At 46.4% G+C, this 19,960-nt stretch overlaps 1 protein-coding gene across 1 annotated transcript in view; it reads left to right on the top strand.

Moving 5' to 3' along the window:
- The first annotated feature begins 2,469 nt into the window (after positions 1–2,469).
- Positions 2,470–19,960, top strand: part of LOC147701172 (lens fiber membrane intrinsic protein-like) — a 54,510-nt gene continuing 37,019 nt past the window's right edge. The window contains exons 1-2 of the mRNA XM_086928587.1: positions 2,470–2,736; positions 19,202–19,405. Of these exons, the coding sequence (XP_086784713.1) occupies positions 19,243–19,405 (163 nt within the window). The 5' untranslated portion in view covers positions 2,470–2,736; positions 19,202–19,242. The remainder of the gene's footprint in view (positions 2,737–19,201; positions 19,406–19,960) is intronic.

The following is a 19,960-nucleotide window of genomic DNA, read 5'->3' on the forward strand; positions in this document are numbered from 1 at the left end:
GGTCACCGGGGGACTGGATTCCAGCTTTCACAGCTACCTACCCTAAATACTGTCTGCCACCACTGGGCCCGGTGGAAAGCACGTGCACAGGAATAACATTTTTACCAGGACATTCCCTCATAAAATCTTCATTGGAGGGTGTGCTGGAGCCCCTCTTGAAGCTTCCAAGAAAAGGGGGTGTCCCGCTGTCTGACTGCCCTGTGTGGGCCCCCCATTCACAGCCTGGCCACTGTGGCCAGGTGACTCATTACTAGGAGACCGACTAGCAGATTTGATTCCAGCAGTCTTATTTTTTAGCGAAGAAACGTAGGCCTAGTTCTTCAAATGCATGGCTTTTTATAATCCAGACAGCCCTCTCTCATTCCCACACTGACATCTTCATTTGTTTTGTGAGTGGGCATTGCTGAGTCCATATACCCCAAGCCAGGAATTCCACCCCCCTGGGCACTGTTTCCCTGGGGTGCACATACATTACCATAATTGCATGTACATTTTTCAGCCATGCCCACATCCAATCTCCATTGTTTGGACGCCGTGACCATTGTAGACTATGCAACCGAACCTCCCTCCTACCGCCATGGAGGAAACCGAATAGGGGGCGGGCGGTATTAGTAAGAAAGTGATCTGCCTCAGTCCCCCGTTAGATGCTTTGTTGCAGGCTGGATTTCAAAAATGGAAAAAATGCGCAAAAGATGCCTCGGTGTGTGATGTGATATACTGTGCTGGGCGAAGATTTTCTGAATGGGAAATGTCCAGCCCAGTGTACGTGTGCGTATTTGGGTCAGGCACATCAGGACCTAATGAGAAGAAATAATTTGTTTCGTAATGGAAACTTCCGCCAAATATGCGTGCATTTTGTTTTGTGGTTATCTGTGGGAAATGCGGCGTAGATTTCGAATTAGTGTGCACTTATGACCATAAGTCAGCATTTAAGTCCACGATCCGTGCTCTCCAAGGCAATATGCATTTTCTTTAGTGGGTAAACCTCCCAACTTGCATAGCACTCCTGTAAATTTATCCTGTCAGGCCCACAACCTCCCTGGTGCAGAGTACCGCAGTTTGGTGGCGTGTTTAAACTGCAGACTGTATGCAGGAAGTGTGTGTGTGGAGGGGAGTGGGGTTTGGACGGGCACAGCAGCACCACGAGAGATTTCACAGCATCTCGTCTCCTGGTGGGAGCTTGAGGGCAGACAGTCTGAGCAATTTGCAGTGACCGGAGGTCCAATTTTGCTCCCTTAAAAGAAAGCAATCAACCCCGACTGTTCAATGTAAAGGTCAAGAGTATATGTTAAGTCCTGCCGCCCGTGACACTGCCTAATATCGTCTATTTATATAGAATGCCATAATGCATATAGCAGGGCTGTTGTTTACAGCGTGTATTGTGTACACCATAAAACTCCATTATCTTGTAACATCCAGTAATTCAAGTCACGTTTCACTTGGCGTGTTTCAGCCATAATTGTATACGTGTGTGTAGAATAAATACATTAAAAAAACATATGAACGCTTGATTTTTGCTGTTTGAGCGAAGATAAAGGCATTGTTTGTTCTCACACATATATGGAGCACCTGAAATTAACAGGGCAAGAATGCCACCCCCTCCTTATTTGAACAGTGTTGTGAATTTTAAAGAAAATAGAATACTGCTCTTAAAAAGTCTGAAAAAGTTTATTCAGAGTCAAAAACTGCACAGCATTCTCCATATTGAGCAGAATAATCTTTGATATTCCTTGTATGTGGGATTAGGAGTGTTCAGCAAATCTGAAACGTGGGGTAGAAGTTTGTCATAAAATACAGTACCCACGTGCTCGAGAGAATGAATGTGTAGGGCATCTTGTGCTGTCCTATGTGTTCATGTTTATTATGTGTATAGGGCACCGTGGTAGGTGGTGGGCCGGGCCGACGGGGGGAGGGCCCCCCTCCATGTGCTTTGCAGGGGGGCCCCCTCAAGTTTCGTTTACGCCACTGTAGGCACCCTTGCCCCAGGGAGCAACGTGCCAGGCGCTTGGCTGCAAAACGGCGCCAGCGCAGGGAAAAGGCAGGAATGAGCCCATATTCATTTAAATTCTGCACCTTCCCGCCCTTCCCTTGTCATCCAGTCCAGTTAGGTGACTTGCTGCGCTGCACTGTGCGATAAACTCATAAACATGCCCCTTAGTTTCTATGGCTGAGGTAAAGACACTCCAAATGGGGAGTGCCCTCCAGACAGACTTGAGGAAATGAAACCCTGCACAGTAGGCTGTGTTTGCTGGAGGCACCACTGAGGGACGGTCGTGCCCTGACACCATTTGGTTGAAATGATGAGTCACGGATCCAGGTGGGCTTGCCCTGACACCATTTGGTTGAAATGATGAGTCACGGATCCAGGTGTGCGCCCTGTAGGATCCCATGCACTGTAGAAATGCGCCCCAAAGCACCACATCCTGGTAGGACAGACCGCAGCGCGTAACCCCCTTGGGTGTGGGGGGTCCTGTTTCCCAAGCACTGGCGTCCTCTGTCCAACCACAGTCACGACACGCGCCATTTCCTTTTTGTGACATTTCTTCACCCTGCCCAGTTACCTAAAACGCCTCCCTGTGTCGCGGCTAGTCGTCACTTGGACTCGGTAGCCCTCGGCAGCATCGGCTGGAAGCCCTCCGCGAGCGGACATCCTTTCATCGGCTGGAAGCCCTCAGCGAGCGGGACATCCTTTCATCGGCTGGAAACCCTCCGCGATCGGACATCCTTTGGAGAGAGGTAAATAATTGAGCGTTGAGTCCACCTGTATTAGAACAGCTCAGGGGGTGAGGGCGTCTGCTGTGAACATCTGTTCGGATCCTGTCACCTTACGCTACCCTCAGTGCAGCTCAGCCGGTTGAGAGCCTGCTGCTGACGTCCTCTGCACCCTTCACGTATTTGAACCCATGCATCGGTCAGTTCAGCCTTCCATCCTTCCGTGGTCGGTACGCTAAAGAGCATTGGATGAGGCAAGGGCAACCCTGCTGGTTAAAGTTCTCAGAACGTTTGACATGAAACACAAGTTGTTGTTATGCCTGCAGTGTGGCAAACACAGACGTTTATTATTGTAGAGTTGATATAAAAACCTCTATTGACCTGGGTGATAGTAACTCCTTCCGTAGCATCACTTAGATGGAACATGGTGAAAAAAACTCACTGTGTGAACTCCTGTGAAGCCCAATATTTAAAGTAGCATTATTATTGTTGCTTTTGTTGTATTGCCTCTCAATTCATTTTATCATCATCATCGGTGTTTTACTGTTGTTGGCCTCCGCGAGGCTGCGGTGAAAGGCCTCCGATGCAATTAGCCAGAGTCCACTTCACACGTTCTTCCTTCAATCGCTGCGGAGCCTGTTGCAGCCGCATTGCTGAGTTGTGGGGATTATTGTACCCGAGGTGGGCTTCCGCCTTCCGCCCCTGCACAGCTGAAGTATTTTCGATGGGTCGAAGAGCGCGGTAACCAGTCTGGAAATCTGCACATTATTTTCTGATCTGCAAACCCCGAGGCTGTGCCCTTGTGTGTGGCGAGTGGTGCAAACCCCGTGTCAGGGAAAACTGAGTTCACCGGGTGGGGGCTGCTGAGGTGTGAACTTCCATTGATCGCACCTCAGAGTTGCAGCAGCTGCTTAACAAACAAGCAGTGACAAAGCCAATCAATCGTATTTGCTTTTTTTTTTTAATGAGAGGGTTTTTTTCGTGCATCACTAACAATGCAAGCGTCCCTCATACATTGAACATACACAACACAACAGCAGTTTAGCGAGCATACAAGGTCACGGGGCCAAGAGGGTGAACATAGATAAGGGACAAAACGGGAGAAGGGGCACACTAGGGAAAAGGTACATTTCAACTTTTATAGGTCTGCTTTAGCAGTGTATCTGTACTCTGTAGTCATACCTAATGTAACAGGGAGGGACTGTGGACCCACCCAGATGTTGGCTCGCCTTAGTACAGCTTTTGATTTGCCAAACGTGTGTGCTTCCACAGAAAGAGTGCCTTCCTTTCAAGCACCTGCCATCATCTGTTTATCAAGCTGCAGTGAACCTGGGCTGGTTATCAAGTCAAGCTACAGGGCCGCAACAGGGACTTGACCTAAAGTCTGTTCAGTCACAGACACACACCCCTTGTCTACAGCAGCACAGATGGGAGGAGGGAAGTCAGCAGGAATGTGGTGCTGGGCTCTAATTCCAGCCACCCCCTTCCCTTTCTATCATAAACTTCAGAGTCACCTTAAATAACTACAATGCCCTCGCGCACACACAAAGTACAGTATGACCAAATAGTAGTTAAATTACAACAACATTCAAAGTGTAGAGCTTAACTAAGACAATTGCAATCCAAAACTGTATATTAAGGAATCAGATGTAGGTTTATTTGTTCCGAAAGCCAGCCGACACGTGTTTCGTCGTGTGGGAACAGATTACTGCGACTCCTCAGGGCTTAAGACACGACCTAGAGGCCCGTCTGTCTCGGTCTATGTGTCTACACAGTCTGATTACTGCAATGAGGAAACGTAATAATATCGTCGATTTCGTTCGAGTTTTGAAAATACTGATGTAGCAAAATTGGAGGAAAGAAAGCTTCTGTAGTCTAGGAGGTCCCAGGTGTGGTGGTTCACTCCGTAGTTGTGAGTAGTCCAGAGGATAGGTTATTCAAGTTCTTAATCACGTGAGTGTCCCATCTCTAAAATGCAGTCAAGCAGTCTAATTTAGGACTGATATCGTCAATGGTGCTTGATGTTAGTGTGCATCAAGCTGTAGACCCGGGAGGGGATGCTGGGTCAGGTTCCGGATCTAGTGTTTGCCGCCTAATGCCGGAAAGTCGTGAACGTATTATCCCTCCTCCTATGGTTCCCGGTCGTCGTTTTCCAAATACGGAGTTCTACAGGGAGGGACTGTGGACCCACCCAGATGTTGGCTTGCCTTAGTACAGCTTTTGATTTGCCAAACGTGCGTTCTTCCACAGAAAGAGTGCCTTCCTTTCAAGCTCCTGCCATCATCTGTTTATCAAGCTGCAGTGAACCAGGGCTGGTTATCAAGTCAAGCTTCAGTGCCGCAACAGGGACTTGGCCTAAAGTCTGTTCGGTCACAGACACACACCCCTCGACGACAGCAGCACAGGTGGGAGGAGGGAAGTCAGGAGGAATGTGTTGCTGTGCTCTAATCCCAGCCACTCCTTCCCTTTCTATCATAAACTTCAGAGTCACCTTAGCCTGGCATCCTTCAGAGAATGGTATTTTGTATTTCTAATTCATCTTTTAAAGATTCATGGGCTGGAGAGCTTCAAGCTCCTTGGCTCACCTTTGCTTATTCCTCTCTGCAGTTGTGCCCACGGTCCTGTCTGTTGTTTCCTGTCCAACCCTTATATTGGGTGTCATTACATCAAGGTGTGTCAATCGGGAGCCCCTTTACATCATCGTTTTACACATCTGAGGGGAGGTAGCGTTAAGCAGTACTAAGGGTTCAGGAAAGAGTAGCATTGAGCGATAAGATGGGGTTTTTAGGGTACAGAGAAAGGTAGCGTTGAAGGGTAGATAGGGATTTTTAGGGCGCAGGTAAGGGTAGTGTTGAGGGCTAGGAAGGGGTTTTAGGGGCAGGGAAGGGTAGCGTTGAGGGTTGGGAATGAGGAAATAGGCTTCAGGGAATGGTAGTGTTAAAGGATAGTAAGGGTTTGTTAAAGTTCATGGATGTGTAGTGTAGTGCTTGTTTTAAGTGGTTAATTAAAGAATACAATACCATTATGTATAATTTCATTTAAATGTATTTTTATGTATTAAATTAATCTATTTATTTACTATACTTTTAAATCACCCTTCCCTGAACCCTACTTCCCCTCCCCAGCTCCCACCGCGGGCCTGTGCCCATGGTTGAAAGTCACCCATCCTTTCTGCGGCCCCTCGTGGGCTCTTCCGTCCATGTGGCTTAAACAAAGCTGCGTGTCCCTTGTGCAGCTGTTTGTTCCAGGAGCCGTTACCCTGTGAGGTCCGGCTCCATAATTCTCTGCATGACCTGGTGTCTTTTCTCGCTCACAGAAGCGTATATTGTTAATTTTGAGAGTCTGGTGGCTTGAGGCGGCGCTCTCAGCTCGGAGAGGTATGGTCCTTTCCTTGTGCCTCTGGTGGGTGAAGTCCCCCTGCCTGCAGATGAGGAGAGCAGTGTTTATTCCTCCCCTCCTGTGTTTCACGGAGGCTGCACTCCCACCCTCTCCTCCCTATGAGTTCTAGTGCAGCCCAGGTTCGCGTGTGTCTCGTATGAGACCTTAAAAGCTGTCCTGGAGGCTGTGAAAGGCTCCGGGTCGAAGCCCCCTGCATTGAACCCTCCAAGAGGCAGTGATAGTAAAGAACAGCAAAGAAGTCCCAGTTCACATTACGAGCCACTCCTGCTGATTACGTTCTTCATCGTGTTCTCTCATAAGAGCATCTCTCCGAATTGATACCTCTATACACACAGCCAGCAAGTGTTTCGGGGACACACCCCTTCCTCAAGGCAACCCCAAACTGACAGCCATCGACATTTTGATAGTATTTTCTTGTCTTTTCTCCCCCACTTCTTGGAGTTGGGAGTCAAAAACGAACTCTTGCAGACAAGAAGGAACTTTAGTTGTGTTTTCTTAAATGACTATCCTCTCTCCTGGTCCTGGAATGGGGTGTCAAGACGAACTCTGCGGGTGTTCCTGGTTACTTTGATGCACTGCCCCCTGCAGGGCTCCAGGGAGCTGTGCCTTCATGCTGAGTGTCTCTTAGCAGACTGACTCTGCTGCTTTTCCCTCAGTGAACCCTCAGAGGCTTCTCCCAGACCTGCGTTCTGAGAATGAGGGTTACCCAGAGTAAGTGGGAGGGTGAACGTGCTGGCAGTGTAATTACGGTGAAGGGACAGCGAGTCATACCTGTGTCCTGGGAGGGGTTCCTTCTGGACTCTCCTGTTTTAAATGCCATGGCTGCAACACGCATGAAGGGCGCACACAGGGGCTTAACACTGGTCCCTAAAGCCCCTGCAGCACAGGAGGGGGGCACCTTTCTGGGGCCCTTCTTAGCCTTAGACCTGTGAATATTTGGGAGATCTGGAAGCATCCGTGTCCACACCACATTCTGCATGGAGGACACTTCATGTTTCGTTATGATGCTAGGTGTCACTGCATGAGTGTGTCAGCTTGTGGTTGGGTGTGAGGTGTATGGGTATGCAACTTATGATTCATAGACATGCTCCCATTTCTGTTAGATGATATGTAGGACATTGGGGTTTAGATTGAGGGGGTGTGAATCCTTCCCAAGCAACAACCAGAATACCTGTGAGGGTGAACCACAAAAAGTTACTAAATTAACCTGTCCTTAACCCTATGGTAGCTTGGCGCAAAATCAGTCATGCTTAATCTAGAAGCAAATTGTAAGGAAGTTATGCAGCACACAAACAGTAATAAGAGCAAACACAACACGAGAAAAATCCACCACGAATTTAGCAATAAATAAATTGACATTAAAATGTATTAAATGCAATCAGTAAAACTAGAGTTAGGAATTTCTAAAGTTTTTAGTGAAAAATAGTGCATAAAAGATCAAAGAGCCAACCCTAGCCATCTGGTCACACGAGTTAAAAGTTATGGCCAACAGCGATAAAGTGCCATTCAGATACAAAAAGCGGCTATGTCCCAGTCTCAGCTTACCTTCAGACTTAGAAGAATTTTGTAACAAAAATGTCTGAGAAGGTAAAGTTCAGTGAGACAAGGCAGCAAGTGGTGTCCGAGGAGGAGGCATTGTTGGGGAGCCACTGGATGAAGTTGCAGTGAAGATTTCTACATTTGGGCTTTGTCCCTTTTTTGGAAGTCAAAAATTTCCAGTGGGTTAAAGCTTCAGGCTGTAGCTGTTGAGGCCTTCATGAAGCTGAATACCCTTAGGAAGAGGAGCCGTTGGACTGGATTTGCTGCTGAGGAGCATACTGTAGCAGGAACTACTGGGATGTCAGGTGGATTGGGGATGCACCTTGGATGTTTTAGACCTGGCAGGCTGGCATTCTTGGTGTGGTTTCCCTAATCTTTTTGCCTCTATCTCCTGTATTTTTGATTATGTACTAGACTTCATTTTTGCTGGTCTAGATGCTTTTGGGCACTTTACCACTGCTTATCAGTGCTCAAGTGCAAGTGCTCCCTGTGTGAATTCTGATTGGTTATCAATGATTGGCATATTTGATTTACTAGTGCGCCCCTAGTACAGTGCACTGTGTGTACCCAGGGCCTGTAAATCAAATGCTACTATTGGTTCTGCAGCACTGATTGTGCCCCCCACGAGTAGCTCTGTAAATGTGTCTCATGCCTGCCATTGTGGTGCAGGGATTCTGTACATACACAGAACTATGCGCAAGATTATGGGACCTCGGCATATAGAGGCTAAGCCTTGCTACCACCTTAGTGCCCATGAGCCCAGGACGGACTAGCTACAGTCTCACTAGCTCTCCTACTCACAAACGGAGAAACCAATGATTAGACACCCCAGAATACAACACTCCTAAATCTCTCATGAATCACGGTAACAGGATACACCCTTTCGCTCACACTCTCGGTCTTGTCCACAATAAGATCTGATGGAGACATGGAAATAGTTTAAAATATTTATTTAACTAACAGGCTCTAAAATGCAGATTACGAGCCACCCCCAGCAGCAAAATACATAATATCAATACAGTCAGAATTGCTGCAAGGGTTTATATCTTAAAGGGAGATGTAATTTTATAAAGACCGTGGATAAAGGGCTAAAAGGCCTAATCACCCTCCCCTTGGTAAGCAGAAGTATTATTATGTAATAGAAGATCTCTGGGCTTTGTCAGCAGATCCCATACCTCAGGCCAGAGACCGTATTTTTACATCACAGGTGCGGGTTGCTCTTCTCCCTGGAAAGATCCCTCTCCAAGTGTGTGTTACCCAAACACGCATCCCCATAATATCAAAGTACCAGTCTCCAGCAAAACAGCTGCATTGGTATGTTTTGTCTAAGTGCTAGGGCCTGGCCAGAACATAATAAGAAGAGTCAGTTTTTATCGACTTTGCTCACAATGGTTCAACCAAACTACAGGAACAGGCAGAGCATGAGTACAGCAGAGAGTTCTCATGTGAAAGGCATAAACAGAGTCTTACAAAAATAAAGACATGCAGTGTCTTGGGCAAAAGCAGCATCATGGCTACCGAGCTCATGATAACTTAAAGGTGTTGAAAATGACTCTAGCGACCACGTGATAATTTCAGTGTCTGTGAGTACAGTTTTAAAATCCCCTGTCGACCTGGCAAGTGCACCAACTTGCCAGGCTCCACCTTCCCTTTTTATGCATGTAAGGCACCCACAAGGTAGGCCCAAGGTACCCCCATGGGCAAGGTGCAGTGTATGTAAAAGTTAATATATGTCCTGGTGTGTTTTGCATGTCCTGAGAGTGAAATACTGCCAATTTCGTTTTTCATTATTCCAAGGCCTGTCTCTGATAAGTTATCATTGGAGCTGCCTTGTAACATTTACAACTGTGACTTTCGATTGGGAAGAGATATACATTTGGAGTTTGGGCTCCCTGAGCTTAGAATTTAAAAAATACATCTTTTAGTGAAGGTGGTTTTTAAATTGTTTGTTTGAAAATGGAACACTTAGAAAGTAAGCATTTTTCTTGTTTAACCATCCTATGTCTCTGCCTGACTGTAGAATCCACGTTTGGTTTAGATTGAAAGGGGCTGTTTGTGCATTCTCTCTAGACAGCTACAGAAAGGAGCCGAGGGTATACCCTGCATATCATGATGACCCATCACCAGGCTGATGGGTCTTCCTGGGCTTGAGCAGTGTGAGGAGTTTCCAACGACACCTGAATAGGCCTGCACCTCTCACAATGCTGTCTTCTCCACCCCACCTGGAGTGGGTCTGGAGCCAAGGCTGAGCACAGCAAGAACATGTGAACAACAAAGACTTTCTTTGAAGTTTGCCAACTTCAAAGGCCAAAAGGGTATAAGTATTGGATCTAAAACCCCAGGCTTTCAAAACACGTAGGACCCTGCCAATAAGAAGAGCTGAAGAGCTGTAAGGAGGAGTACTGTCGATTTGCAGTGATTGCTTTGCTGAGTTGGCCTGCAGCTGCTGCTACTGTCTGTTGGCAGTGGAAAGGACTGGGCGTTTACTTTGCAGTATCCTGCTTGAGAAGATTCTCCAAAGGCTTGAAGTAGATCTTGCTTTGTGTTAAGAAGTCTCATGGACACAAAGATTCACCTTCAGCATCCATTGACGCAACCTGAGCATGGGACTCACTGGTAGATAGTTTCACTAATCCTGACTCTAGCACTCCCACTGCATCACCCACAGGATCACCAGCAACTGTCTCCCAGGGAGATCCCTTGCACAGCTAAGGCTATCCCGAGATCCTAAAGAGAACTACAGGAATACGGTCCCTCTCATAGCGCTCCGTCGCACACCTGTCACTTCACAAACCACAACAGAGCATCAGAGCAGGGTGCAAGATATGATGTGTATAGGACTAAGTACTGACTCAAAGAGGGAGGGGTGGGGATTGTTTTGTTAAGGGGGGACTGCACATTAATCTAAATTGTTGTTGAAGGGCATGGCCAAGATGGCGATGAAGTGAGATACATCTCTCCTCCGCTCCATCTTCACTGGGCCTGAACCTCCTCCTGCCCTGGTTTAGCTTTGCCTCAACCAAGCCCGAAAGTCAGGAAGCGGAGGTAAAGCAATCAGCCACAAAGAAATTCAATTTGGCCCAACCTAACCGGCTGTAACTCTCAAGCTAGAGCCAGGGACATAGCATAGTGGGAATGCCTGATCCTTAACACAGAAGTCCCAGGATGGAAGTGAAGGCGGAAGCCAGGCGAGCCAACCGAGTCTGCAGGCCAGGAGTTGGGCCCCATACGGAGTCAAATAAAGGCGGATCTCGGCAGGAGACGCAGACTCTGGAGCCTCGGGCAACACTGGGGAGATAACAATACCCAACTGAAGACTGATGAGGCTGGCTTCCGGAGACGCTGTCGCTGCGAACACACAGGTACACCGTCACAATACAGGGAGAGGAGAGAGAGGTATGCAATAGGACCCTGCGAGCGAATGCCAGAGAAGAGCACAGATGAGCCACCACCTGGGAGAGCAGGCGGAGTAGGGAGAGATAGGCCAGATACTGCAGCAGCTACAAGGGGAGATGAAGGCCTTGCTCCCATTGCAGTCTGGGCCTCAGGGCGGCGTGGAAGGTATGATCAGGGGCAACGGAGCCATCCCACCCACCCCATCACAAACCAGGAAGATAATAGGAAGGACTTCTAGCAGCGACAGTACCAGGGCGGGACAAGGGACACACCAGGAGCAGCAACGAAGCTCCAGATCGGCACAGCCTTCACCCTCACTGTACTTTGGGCCCTGATAGAAGCAAGAGAAGGCCCAACAGAGTGGCAGCAGCACAGGAGGACTGCGAGAGCCAAACACCCTCACCACACCGCACACCCATAAGTGCTGGTCCAGGGCTGCTGTAGTGGGAGTCCACGCGGAGCGCACCCATCCCCTCCCAAAAGAAAACCCTATTGATGGCCCAACACACCACGAGGAAACAAGGGTGAGGGGACAGGTCACACACAAAGAGAGGCCCACTGAGAGCTACAGAGCTGGAACAGATAAAAGAGGAGGAAGAGAAACCACACAGGGGGTACTAGGGTGCACCCCTGTCAGATAGGACGGAAGGGCCAGTTTAAATATATTGGAGAACAGGTCCCAATCGCTAGATTAGACCTTGGAAGAAGGGAGGCCTACCGAGGCCTACAAGTGAGAGACAAAGACTGGACAGCAACAGGAATACTCTCTGAAGAAAGCTGAGTCAAGACACCACCTACAAAGGGCACTGAGAGAGATGTAAAGCTTGAAGTGAGCACCATATTGTGAGCCCTTAGCAACGTACCAGAAGTTGAATGGAAAAGTGGAGCCTCCCAATGAAAACTAATACCACCCCAACTAAAGGGTCAGAGCTGAAAGCTAGTAAAGAATATCACAGGATAGAGCTAGGCATACGACAAGATGGCAACTGGACGAACGAAAAAAGGGGTCTCCGGAAAGGACATGTTTGCAAAGTACGGGAGGCAACAGGAAAGCTGGACCAAGTGAGGACAAATCAGAGCCTCCTCCCCAACGTAGGAAGATCTGGAGGCCCCCATTACCCACCCATACCTTGAAGCTCTATTTTTCGGGCTTAAGAAGATCTACTAGCGGTCAAGTAGGACTTAGTAAGCGAACTACAGACGGCCTGCAAAGAGGTGACGGACATTGTTCAGAGAGTGGACAACTTAGAGGAACAGGGCACTCCACGGGACAAAGAGATCCAACAACTGCAACAGGAAATAATCAGGCTATCAGAACAACAAGTGGACCTCCAAGCTCATGCTGAGGATTTAGAACACCGCTCTCGGAGAAACAACATTCACATCAGCAGAGCCCCAAGGGTCACAGAAGGGGACGATATTGAGACATATGTTGTTGAGCTATTTACACATATCTTCGGAGGCACTACAGCAGCACCCATTCGATTAGACTGAACCCACAGAGTGGGGAGCTGGAGCTCAGGGAGAGCAAGGACTCTAGACATTCCCACATGTGTACACAACTTTCAACTCAAAGAAGCAATCTTGAAAAAGACCCGTGAGCAATCTGATACTCAATTCCAAGGACATTAAATCCATTTGTATCAAGATCTTGCAGTCTCAACACTCTCGAAATGACAGAAGTTCCAGCCAATCACTAGCTTTCTCCGCGACCAGAAAGTGCCTTATTATTGGGGCCAACCCATCCGTCTGATCTTCAAGTGGCAGGCCCCAATCCAACAAATAGAACTTCAAGACAATCCCTGGCTGAATGTCTCCCTCAACTTCCAAAGGCAAGACAGCAGAGACTGATGGAAGAAAATACCAGTGGAAAGCAAAGGAGCTGGTCCAGACCCCGAAACAATGGCGACTGAAAGGAAGGCGCTCCTGGCTAAGCTGACAGAGGACATGTGTAGCAAGCATCTGGCCTGAGGTGACACAGCAGACAGAACAGGTGGGTGGCGGGGGCTGGGACGGGGCAGAGGACAATAGGATGTACCACACCACCCCCAAGTCATAGACTTTCTTGCTGGTAAGGGGACGGCAAACCAACTGCTGTTCCCAACCCAGAGACTTTGGTTTACAATAGGTTTAGTTTTGGGGGTTGTTTTCGGGGGCCTGCTAAATGTTTACACTCCTGCATTTCAGTCGGAATATACCTTCTTGGGCAAAAGACACAGGATGGGGGCTTGTAATGTGGGGTACAAGACTCTCTCCAAGTATATACATATATGATGACAGATTCACAAACTCTACGGGTCATTACACTCAATGTTAAAGGGCTGAATAACCCGATAAAGGGGAAGGCGATGCATTCTTACCTCGAAAACACAAAAACAGACATATGCCTCCTACAAGAAACACATTTGCCGCACGGGACTGGCATATACTCAAGAGTAGAGCTTTTCCAAAACAATTTTTCTCCTCCCTAACTCAGAAGGCTGCAGGGGTAGCTATACTGTTCTCTCAGTCTTTTCAAGGGAAAGTAGGAGCTAAAGTATCAGAGATCAGGGGCTGCCTCAGGGCATCCCACATTCACATTGGCACAAACACGCTATTGGTGGGATCTATGTACGCTCCTAACGAAAGGAAGCAATGAGGGAGGTGTTGGAGACTCAACATAACTGGATATTGCTAGGAGGGGACCTGAACTTGGTATTTAATAATGATCTAGATTGCGCGACACAGAGGCAGGGAGGGACGGGGGCGATCAATGAAGAAGGTGCACAGTGGTTACAGGAAGTAGGAATGAGAGCCCTTTGGAGAGAGTCCCACCCTGAGACGAGAGACTATACATTTTATTCACATACACACAAATCATGCGCACTGTTGGAACACTTTTTGGGCAGGTGCATCAGGCAGTGCATACAATAGATATAGTACAATCTCAAGAGAGTTACCCTTTCATACAGAAAAGGGACAGGGTATATAAACCAAGAACAAGAAGTACTTCCTTATCTTTAGAAGACAAAGGAATTTTATTTAAAAATCCACAAAAATGCCTAAATATGCACCTTTAATGTTGAACAAAGACAGGTTGTTATATCTGTCCCCTCAACAGAGAATATACTAATAGGTCTGCTATATCTGGAAACTATATAGCCCTTAGAAACTACAAATAAAATGCATTAATGGGTGAACACAAGGAAATTCCTCCCAAATCTCAACAAAGAAGACAAAAAAAGCCAGTCATTTTGTTTCAAAAGAGAATATCTTTGTGTCGTTTATTACTTATATGACTAGTCTGAAAACAAATCATGTCACGAAATTGTAAGACAAAAATCACAATTCGATTTATCAGTCCACAGTATAAAAAACGGTTAATACGATTATATGATTACAATTCTGCGCATAGTAAAACAATATTATTGCATAGTAAAAACGCTAAACGCATCAAATCTATTATTTCATTAATACAGATCATTTATCATGTAGTACATGAACAATACAGTGAATATTTACTATAAATGAATATACAGAAAACAGTGAGCTCCTGTGGAACTGGCTGGCTCAGAAAAAGTGTTGACACTTTTTCTGAGCCAGTGATTGTAATTTCTAAGGGCTACATTCTTTCCACATAGAGTGGACCTATTAGTATATTCTCTGTTAAAGGAACAGATATAGCAACCTGTCTTTGTTCAACATTATCTAAATCACAGGCATTGAGTTTGTTGGTGGCTCCAAAGACGCAAATTCACCTGACCCAGACACACTCGATCACGTGGAAACCAACCGTCACGTACCTGGGGATTCGCTTAGCACCAACCATACGAGAAACTACAAAGATCAACTATAAAGACTGGGGGCATATTATCAAGGACAGCGTTAAAATTATCGCCCGTTTAGCGGTAGAAAACCGCAGCTAAGGCGGCGATGATGATCTTGATAATATGCCCTGGAGAATTCCAATAGAAGCCCGTGTTCACACCAGAACATAGACTTCTATTGGAATTCTCAAGGGCTTTTTATCACGCCCATTATCACCGCTTTAGTGGCAGTTTTCTGCCGCTAAACCGGCGGTAATTTTTAACGCCATTCTTGATAATATGCCCCCTAGTGAGTAAAACAAACGCATACCTGGCCAGACTGGCCACACTGTTATGGCTGGGGCAGGTCGCAGCCCTGAAAAGGACAGCTTTGCCGAGAGTATTGTATATATTCTTGACCCTTCTTCGTTGGCCTCTGCCGGGAGTGCCCCAAGAACTGAAGCAAGCTTTCCACTCTTTTGCATGGGGAAACTAAAGGCCCCGAATGCGAAGGGAGATCAGTGTTAGCGATCCCTGAGAGGGAGGCCTGGGAATCCCATCCATAGTCACCCACTTCCAGGCAGCCCAGCTTAGATAGTAGGCCTAGTAGTCCCGGCTGTAATCAGAGAAAACGTGGCTGTTTATGGATAGTTAAAAGTGGCCAGGTCCCTGAAGGGCGACCTGGGCTCAAACGTGCACAGCCAGGAGGTTATAAATACAAAATAGGTTTGCGTTTTTTACCTTAAGTTTTCACAATCAATCAGATGTTGCAAAAAAAAGAAAAACAGAGAAAAATCCAAAGAAAATGAGGCCCAATGCATTTCGGGACGCCTTGTCTCTTCGTCAGGGGAAAATGTAGAGTCAAAGCTGTGATCCACAGCCCAGTATGGGGGTGGATGATTCCTTGTTGCAAAATTGAAATGAATATTTAATTATGATCTTCTGAAGTTTGATCAATTGAGTTGTTGGAATGTACGATTTATTTAAAGATTATTCAATGAGCATTAAATGGAATGCATATGTAGTTAAAACATCTAATTGATTGTGAAAACTTAATGTAAAAAACGCAAATCTATTTTGTATTTATCCCCTCCTGGCTGTGCACGTTTGAGCCCGGGTCGCCTTTGGGCGCCCTAGCCACTTTTAACTATATCATACATTGAAGGAAGATATTGGTCACAGGTAGCACGCAATACAGTTTGAAACATTCTATCGATTAGTGTACATATTCAAATTCAAAAACAGGAGTGCATAATCCATACTCTCACTTTTCCTGTTTATAGATAGAGCATTATGAGGCTCCTCGATATGGAAGATCCCCTTCTTATACAAGACTAGCCGTGCCCCCAGCCTCTATCTCTCAGCTATCACTGCCCCTACTCTCAAGGTTTGGGACTCAGTAGGGACGATAAAGGGCCATACATCGTATCCGTCTCCTCTGACCCCCGCTGGATTTAAGCACAGGGAATTTGATGCCAGGCAGAAACCTGAGTGCAGATCAATAGGCCATCTATTTGATATGGATGGTTTCATTCAGTTCCCTGAGAGCAGACGGCAGACTCCCAGAGGAAGAAAGATTTCACTACACACAAATTAGACATTGGGTTATGAATCAAGGAATTAGAGAAGCAGCACAAAGACATCTAACCATGTTTGAGAAATGGCTTTTTAGTAGAACCTCAGATAAGCGATTAGTCGCGGATTTATACAAAATTTTAATGGGCCCAGAGGTAAAGACAAAATCAGAAGCTGAACAATGCTGGGAGCAGGAGCTGGGTTGAGAATTGACCCAGAAGGAGAGGAGAGAAATTAATTACAGAGCTCGACGATCAGCCCTCAAAACTTCAAGCACCGAAACTGCAGTGGAAATATTTTCTTATTTGTATCTAACCTCAACTCATTTACATAAGATAGATCCCGCACAGGATAGCAAGTGATGTCTCACAGAGGGCACACATACATTGGGACTGTCCAAAATTGGCACACTTCTGGGAGGGAATTCTAACAGAAATAGACACCCACTTCTCTACCCAGCTTCTGAGATTCCCTTATATTATCTTAGGCCTTCCCAATCCACTCATCTACCCGCTCAAGTCACGAAGAGGCAGGCAGATAACCCTAGCACTTCGAGCAGCACACCAAGCTATACTACCGCTCTGGGGCTCCGATAACATTCCAACTGGGCTTAACTGGCTACACTGGATCTGGGGTCTATTGGGTATGGAACTCCTTTCATTAGCTGCGAAATTAGAAGGAGACACTTTCCGGGAAATTTGGCATCCATTCCTTACATTTCCCTAGCAAGAATTCACTGAACTCACCTGCCCTTGATACCTCAGATTATTACGATTAACAGAAGACCCCCACCCGACCGTCAATCAATCAATCAGGGGCCTATAAAGCGTGCTACTCACCCATGAAGGTCCCAAGGTGCTGGGGGGGAGGGGGTGGCACCTCCGGTTCAGTTGAAGAGCCAGGTCTTGAGGTTCTTCCTGAAGGTGTGCAGGTTCGGGGAGCGTATGATGTTTGCTGGGAGACCGTTCCAGGTCTTGGCTGTGATGGAGAAGAAGGCTTGTCCGTCAGCTCGGTTTCTGCAGATGTACCGGGTCTCTGCCAGCACGGGGTCTCTGACAGGGCGAGGTCGGCGGAACGGAGGTTCCTTTTGGGTACGTGGAAGGAGACTTTCTCAATGAGGTATTTGAGTCCGATGTTGTGAAGGGCTTTGTAAGCATGGGTGAGAAGTCTGAAGGTCACTCTCTTCTTGATGGGGACCCAGTGGAGGTCTTGTTGGGGTTGGACCATGTGTTCGTGTCAAGGTGTCCCTAGGACGAGTCTTGCAGCGGCGTTCTGGATGGTTTGGAGCTTTTGCAGCAGGGTTCTGTTGAATCCGGCGTATAGGCCGTTGCCGTAGTCCAGTCTGGTGGTTATGAGTGCGTGGGTGAAGGTCTTTCTGCATTTGGGGGGTATCCATTTGAAGGTCTTACGGAGGTGCGAATGCAAAGGCTGTTGAAGCTGGTGGAGGCGACAGAGTTGATCTGGCGGGTCATGGTGAGGGAGGAGTCTAGGATGATGCTGAGGTTCTTTGCGTAGTCTGTATGGGTGGGTGGGTTCCGAGGGTGGGGGGCCACCAGGGGTTGGCCCAGGTTGAGTTGTAGGGTCCTAGGATGAGGACTTCGGTCTTCTCCGAGTTGAGCTTCAAGCAGCTGTCTTTCATCTAGCACGTGACGTCCTTCATTCCTTCCTGGCAGACACATCCGAAGACCCAGAAACCAAGAAAACTTTGTAAACAGATCAGGCAATAGGACAGGCAGCATCTGAGAGGTGGAGGGGGGCGGGAGTTGGGGATTCTTTTTGCGTTGATTTCTCCTTTTTGTTATTTGATAAAAAGTTGCATAAAAACTGACGAGGCCGAATGTTGATGCCGAGCTGGATAATAGAAATTTGCTATATCTTCATTGCAACAACAAAATAGTTTAAACATAAATTGTTGTTGAACCTAAAAAACTGTTGCACAAGAGCTGCACAACTGCAAATGTACTAAATAATCTGCAAAAACCCCAATAAAAATGTGTTTAAAGAAAAAAAAAATGGTCTGGTTTATGACTATAGTTCCAAGCTATTTCACTCTTAAGGGCCCTCGTTCTCTCCCTCTCTTGTTCCCTCCTTTCCGAGCTCTTGTAATAGTCAGTCATTTGAGAAGACATTAGATCAGCATGTTACACACAACACCCGGAATAACGCAGCATAATATATGTCTTGTGGTATGTGTGCATGGGTGAGTGCATGGCAGGTAGTTTGTATGGGCTCTTGCAGGTCTGTGTAGAGGGTTTGTCTATGCCACTGCTGGTCTGTGTGTACATGAATAAAAGTAGGTATGTAGGTCACTTATTCTCATGTGTCATCGACGTCAATCTGAACATGTTGTGTGGCTGTATAAATGTGCGCATGCGCTGCACAAAAGTCAAACCAGTGGCTTTGTCAATGCTTGTTACTATACGCTTCTCACTATACCATTGTGAGAGCACCAAAGAGATATGAGTTGTCATGGAAAGATACTATTTATTCACTATGATTACTGATTTCAAATCAGATCAACACCATTAATACATTATTTTGGTAAAAGGTAGACTTTCTCATAATAATACGTTAAGTAGGGCACCATAGCTCTTCATAGTATTTTACAGTCTACTAAATTGTGGAATATAACTACTTAAACCGAAACAAATTCGGGTCTAACTCTAAGTTAGGCGACCCGGGCTCTGGAAGTAGTTCCTCACAGATAATCCTGCCAAAGAACATTCCCAGTTTAATCCTTTGCAGCACCAGGAGCGCTCCCTACATGTCTTTAATAATCCATATGTTTTTTACAGGTGGCCAGTGAAGGGAACACGGTGAACTTCATCCCTTGACGATGATTCCTCTGAAAGTGTGCGGGTTACTCCTCAGCCTCTTCAGCACCATTGTTCTCATCGTCTCCATAGCGACGAATCAATGGACCGTCACTCCAGATGTTTATTTTGGTCTTTGGGTCGCTTGTAGTGGTTCATTTTGTACATCCATCCCTAGTGTTTCAGGTGAGTCACAACTTGTACCGAGTATAATCAGAGATCTCAACCCTGTCTCAAGGGTGGGCAGAGATACTGAGGGATTATTCACCAGAAGAGATTAGAATTGAAATCTAACCAAATCATTACTTTTTCAGAGCAAGTGCGTTCTTGTAATTATATTCACATCAAATATTAGGCTTAATCAGTTTTCCAGTTTGTATACAATGTTTTTATTTCAAGAATTTTTCATTGAGAATTACTTTTAGACAGCAGTGTGAAAACATAGGGCCCGATTCACAGAACTAACTTAAGACAAAATCCTAAACTTACTATCATTTTGGTATTCACAAAAGGCACTTACTCATTTTGGTATTCACAGAAGGCACTTACTCATTTCGGTATTCACAAAAGTTAGGAGTCCTAACTTTAGGACTCCTAAATGCCTTCTATGAATACCAAAAGTCTTAAAATTAGGATTTTTCTCAATTTAGTAGTAGTAAAGTTAGGACTCCTAACTTTAGGACTCCTAAATGCATTCTGTGAATACCGTAAGTCATAAAATTAGGATTTTTCTCAATTTAG

The sequence above is a fragment of the Lissotriton vulgaris genome, chromosome 7, assembly GCF_964263255.1.
Source record: "Lissotriton vulgaris chromosome 7, aLisVul1.2, whole genome shotgun sequence".
Classification (NCBI taxonomy): Eukaryota; Metazoa; Chordata; class Amphibia; order Caudata; family Salamandridae; genus Lissotriton; species Lissotriton vulgaris.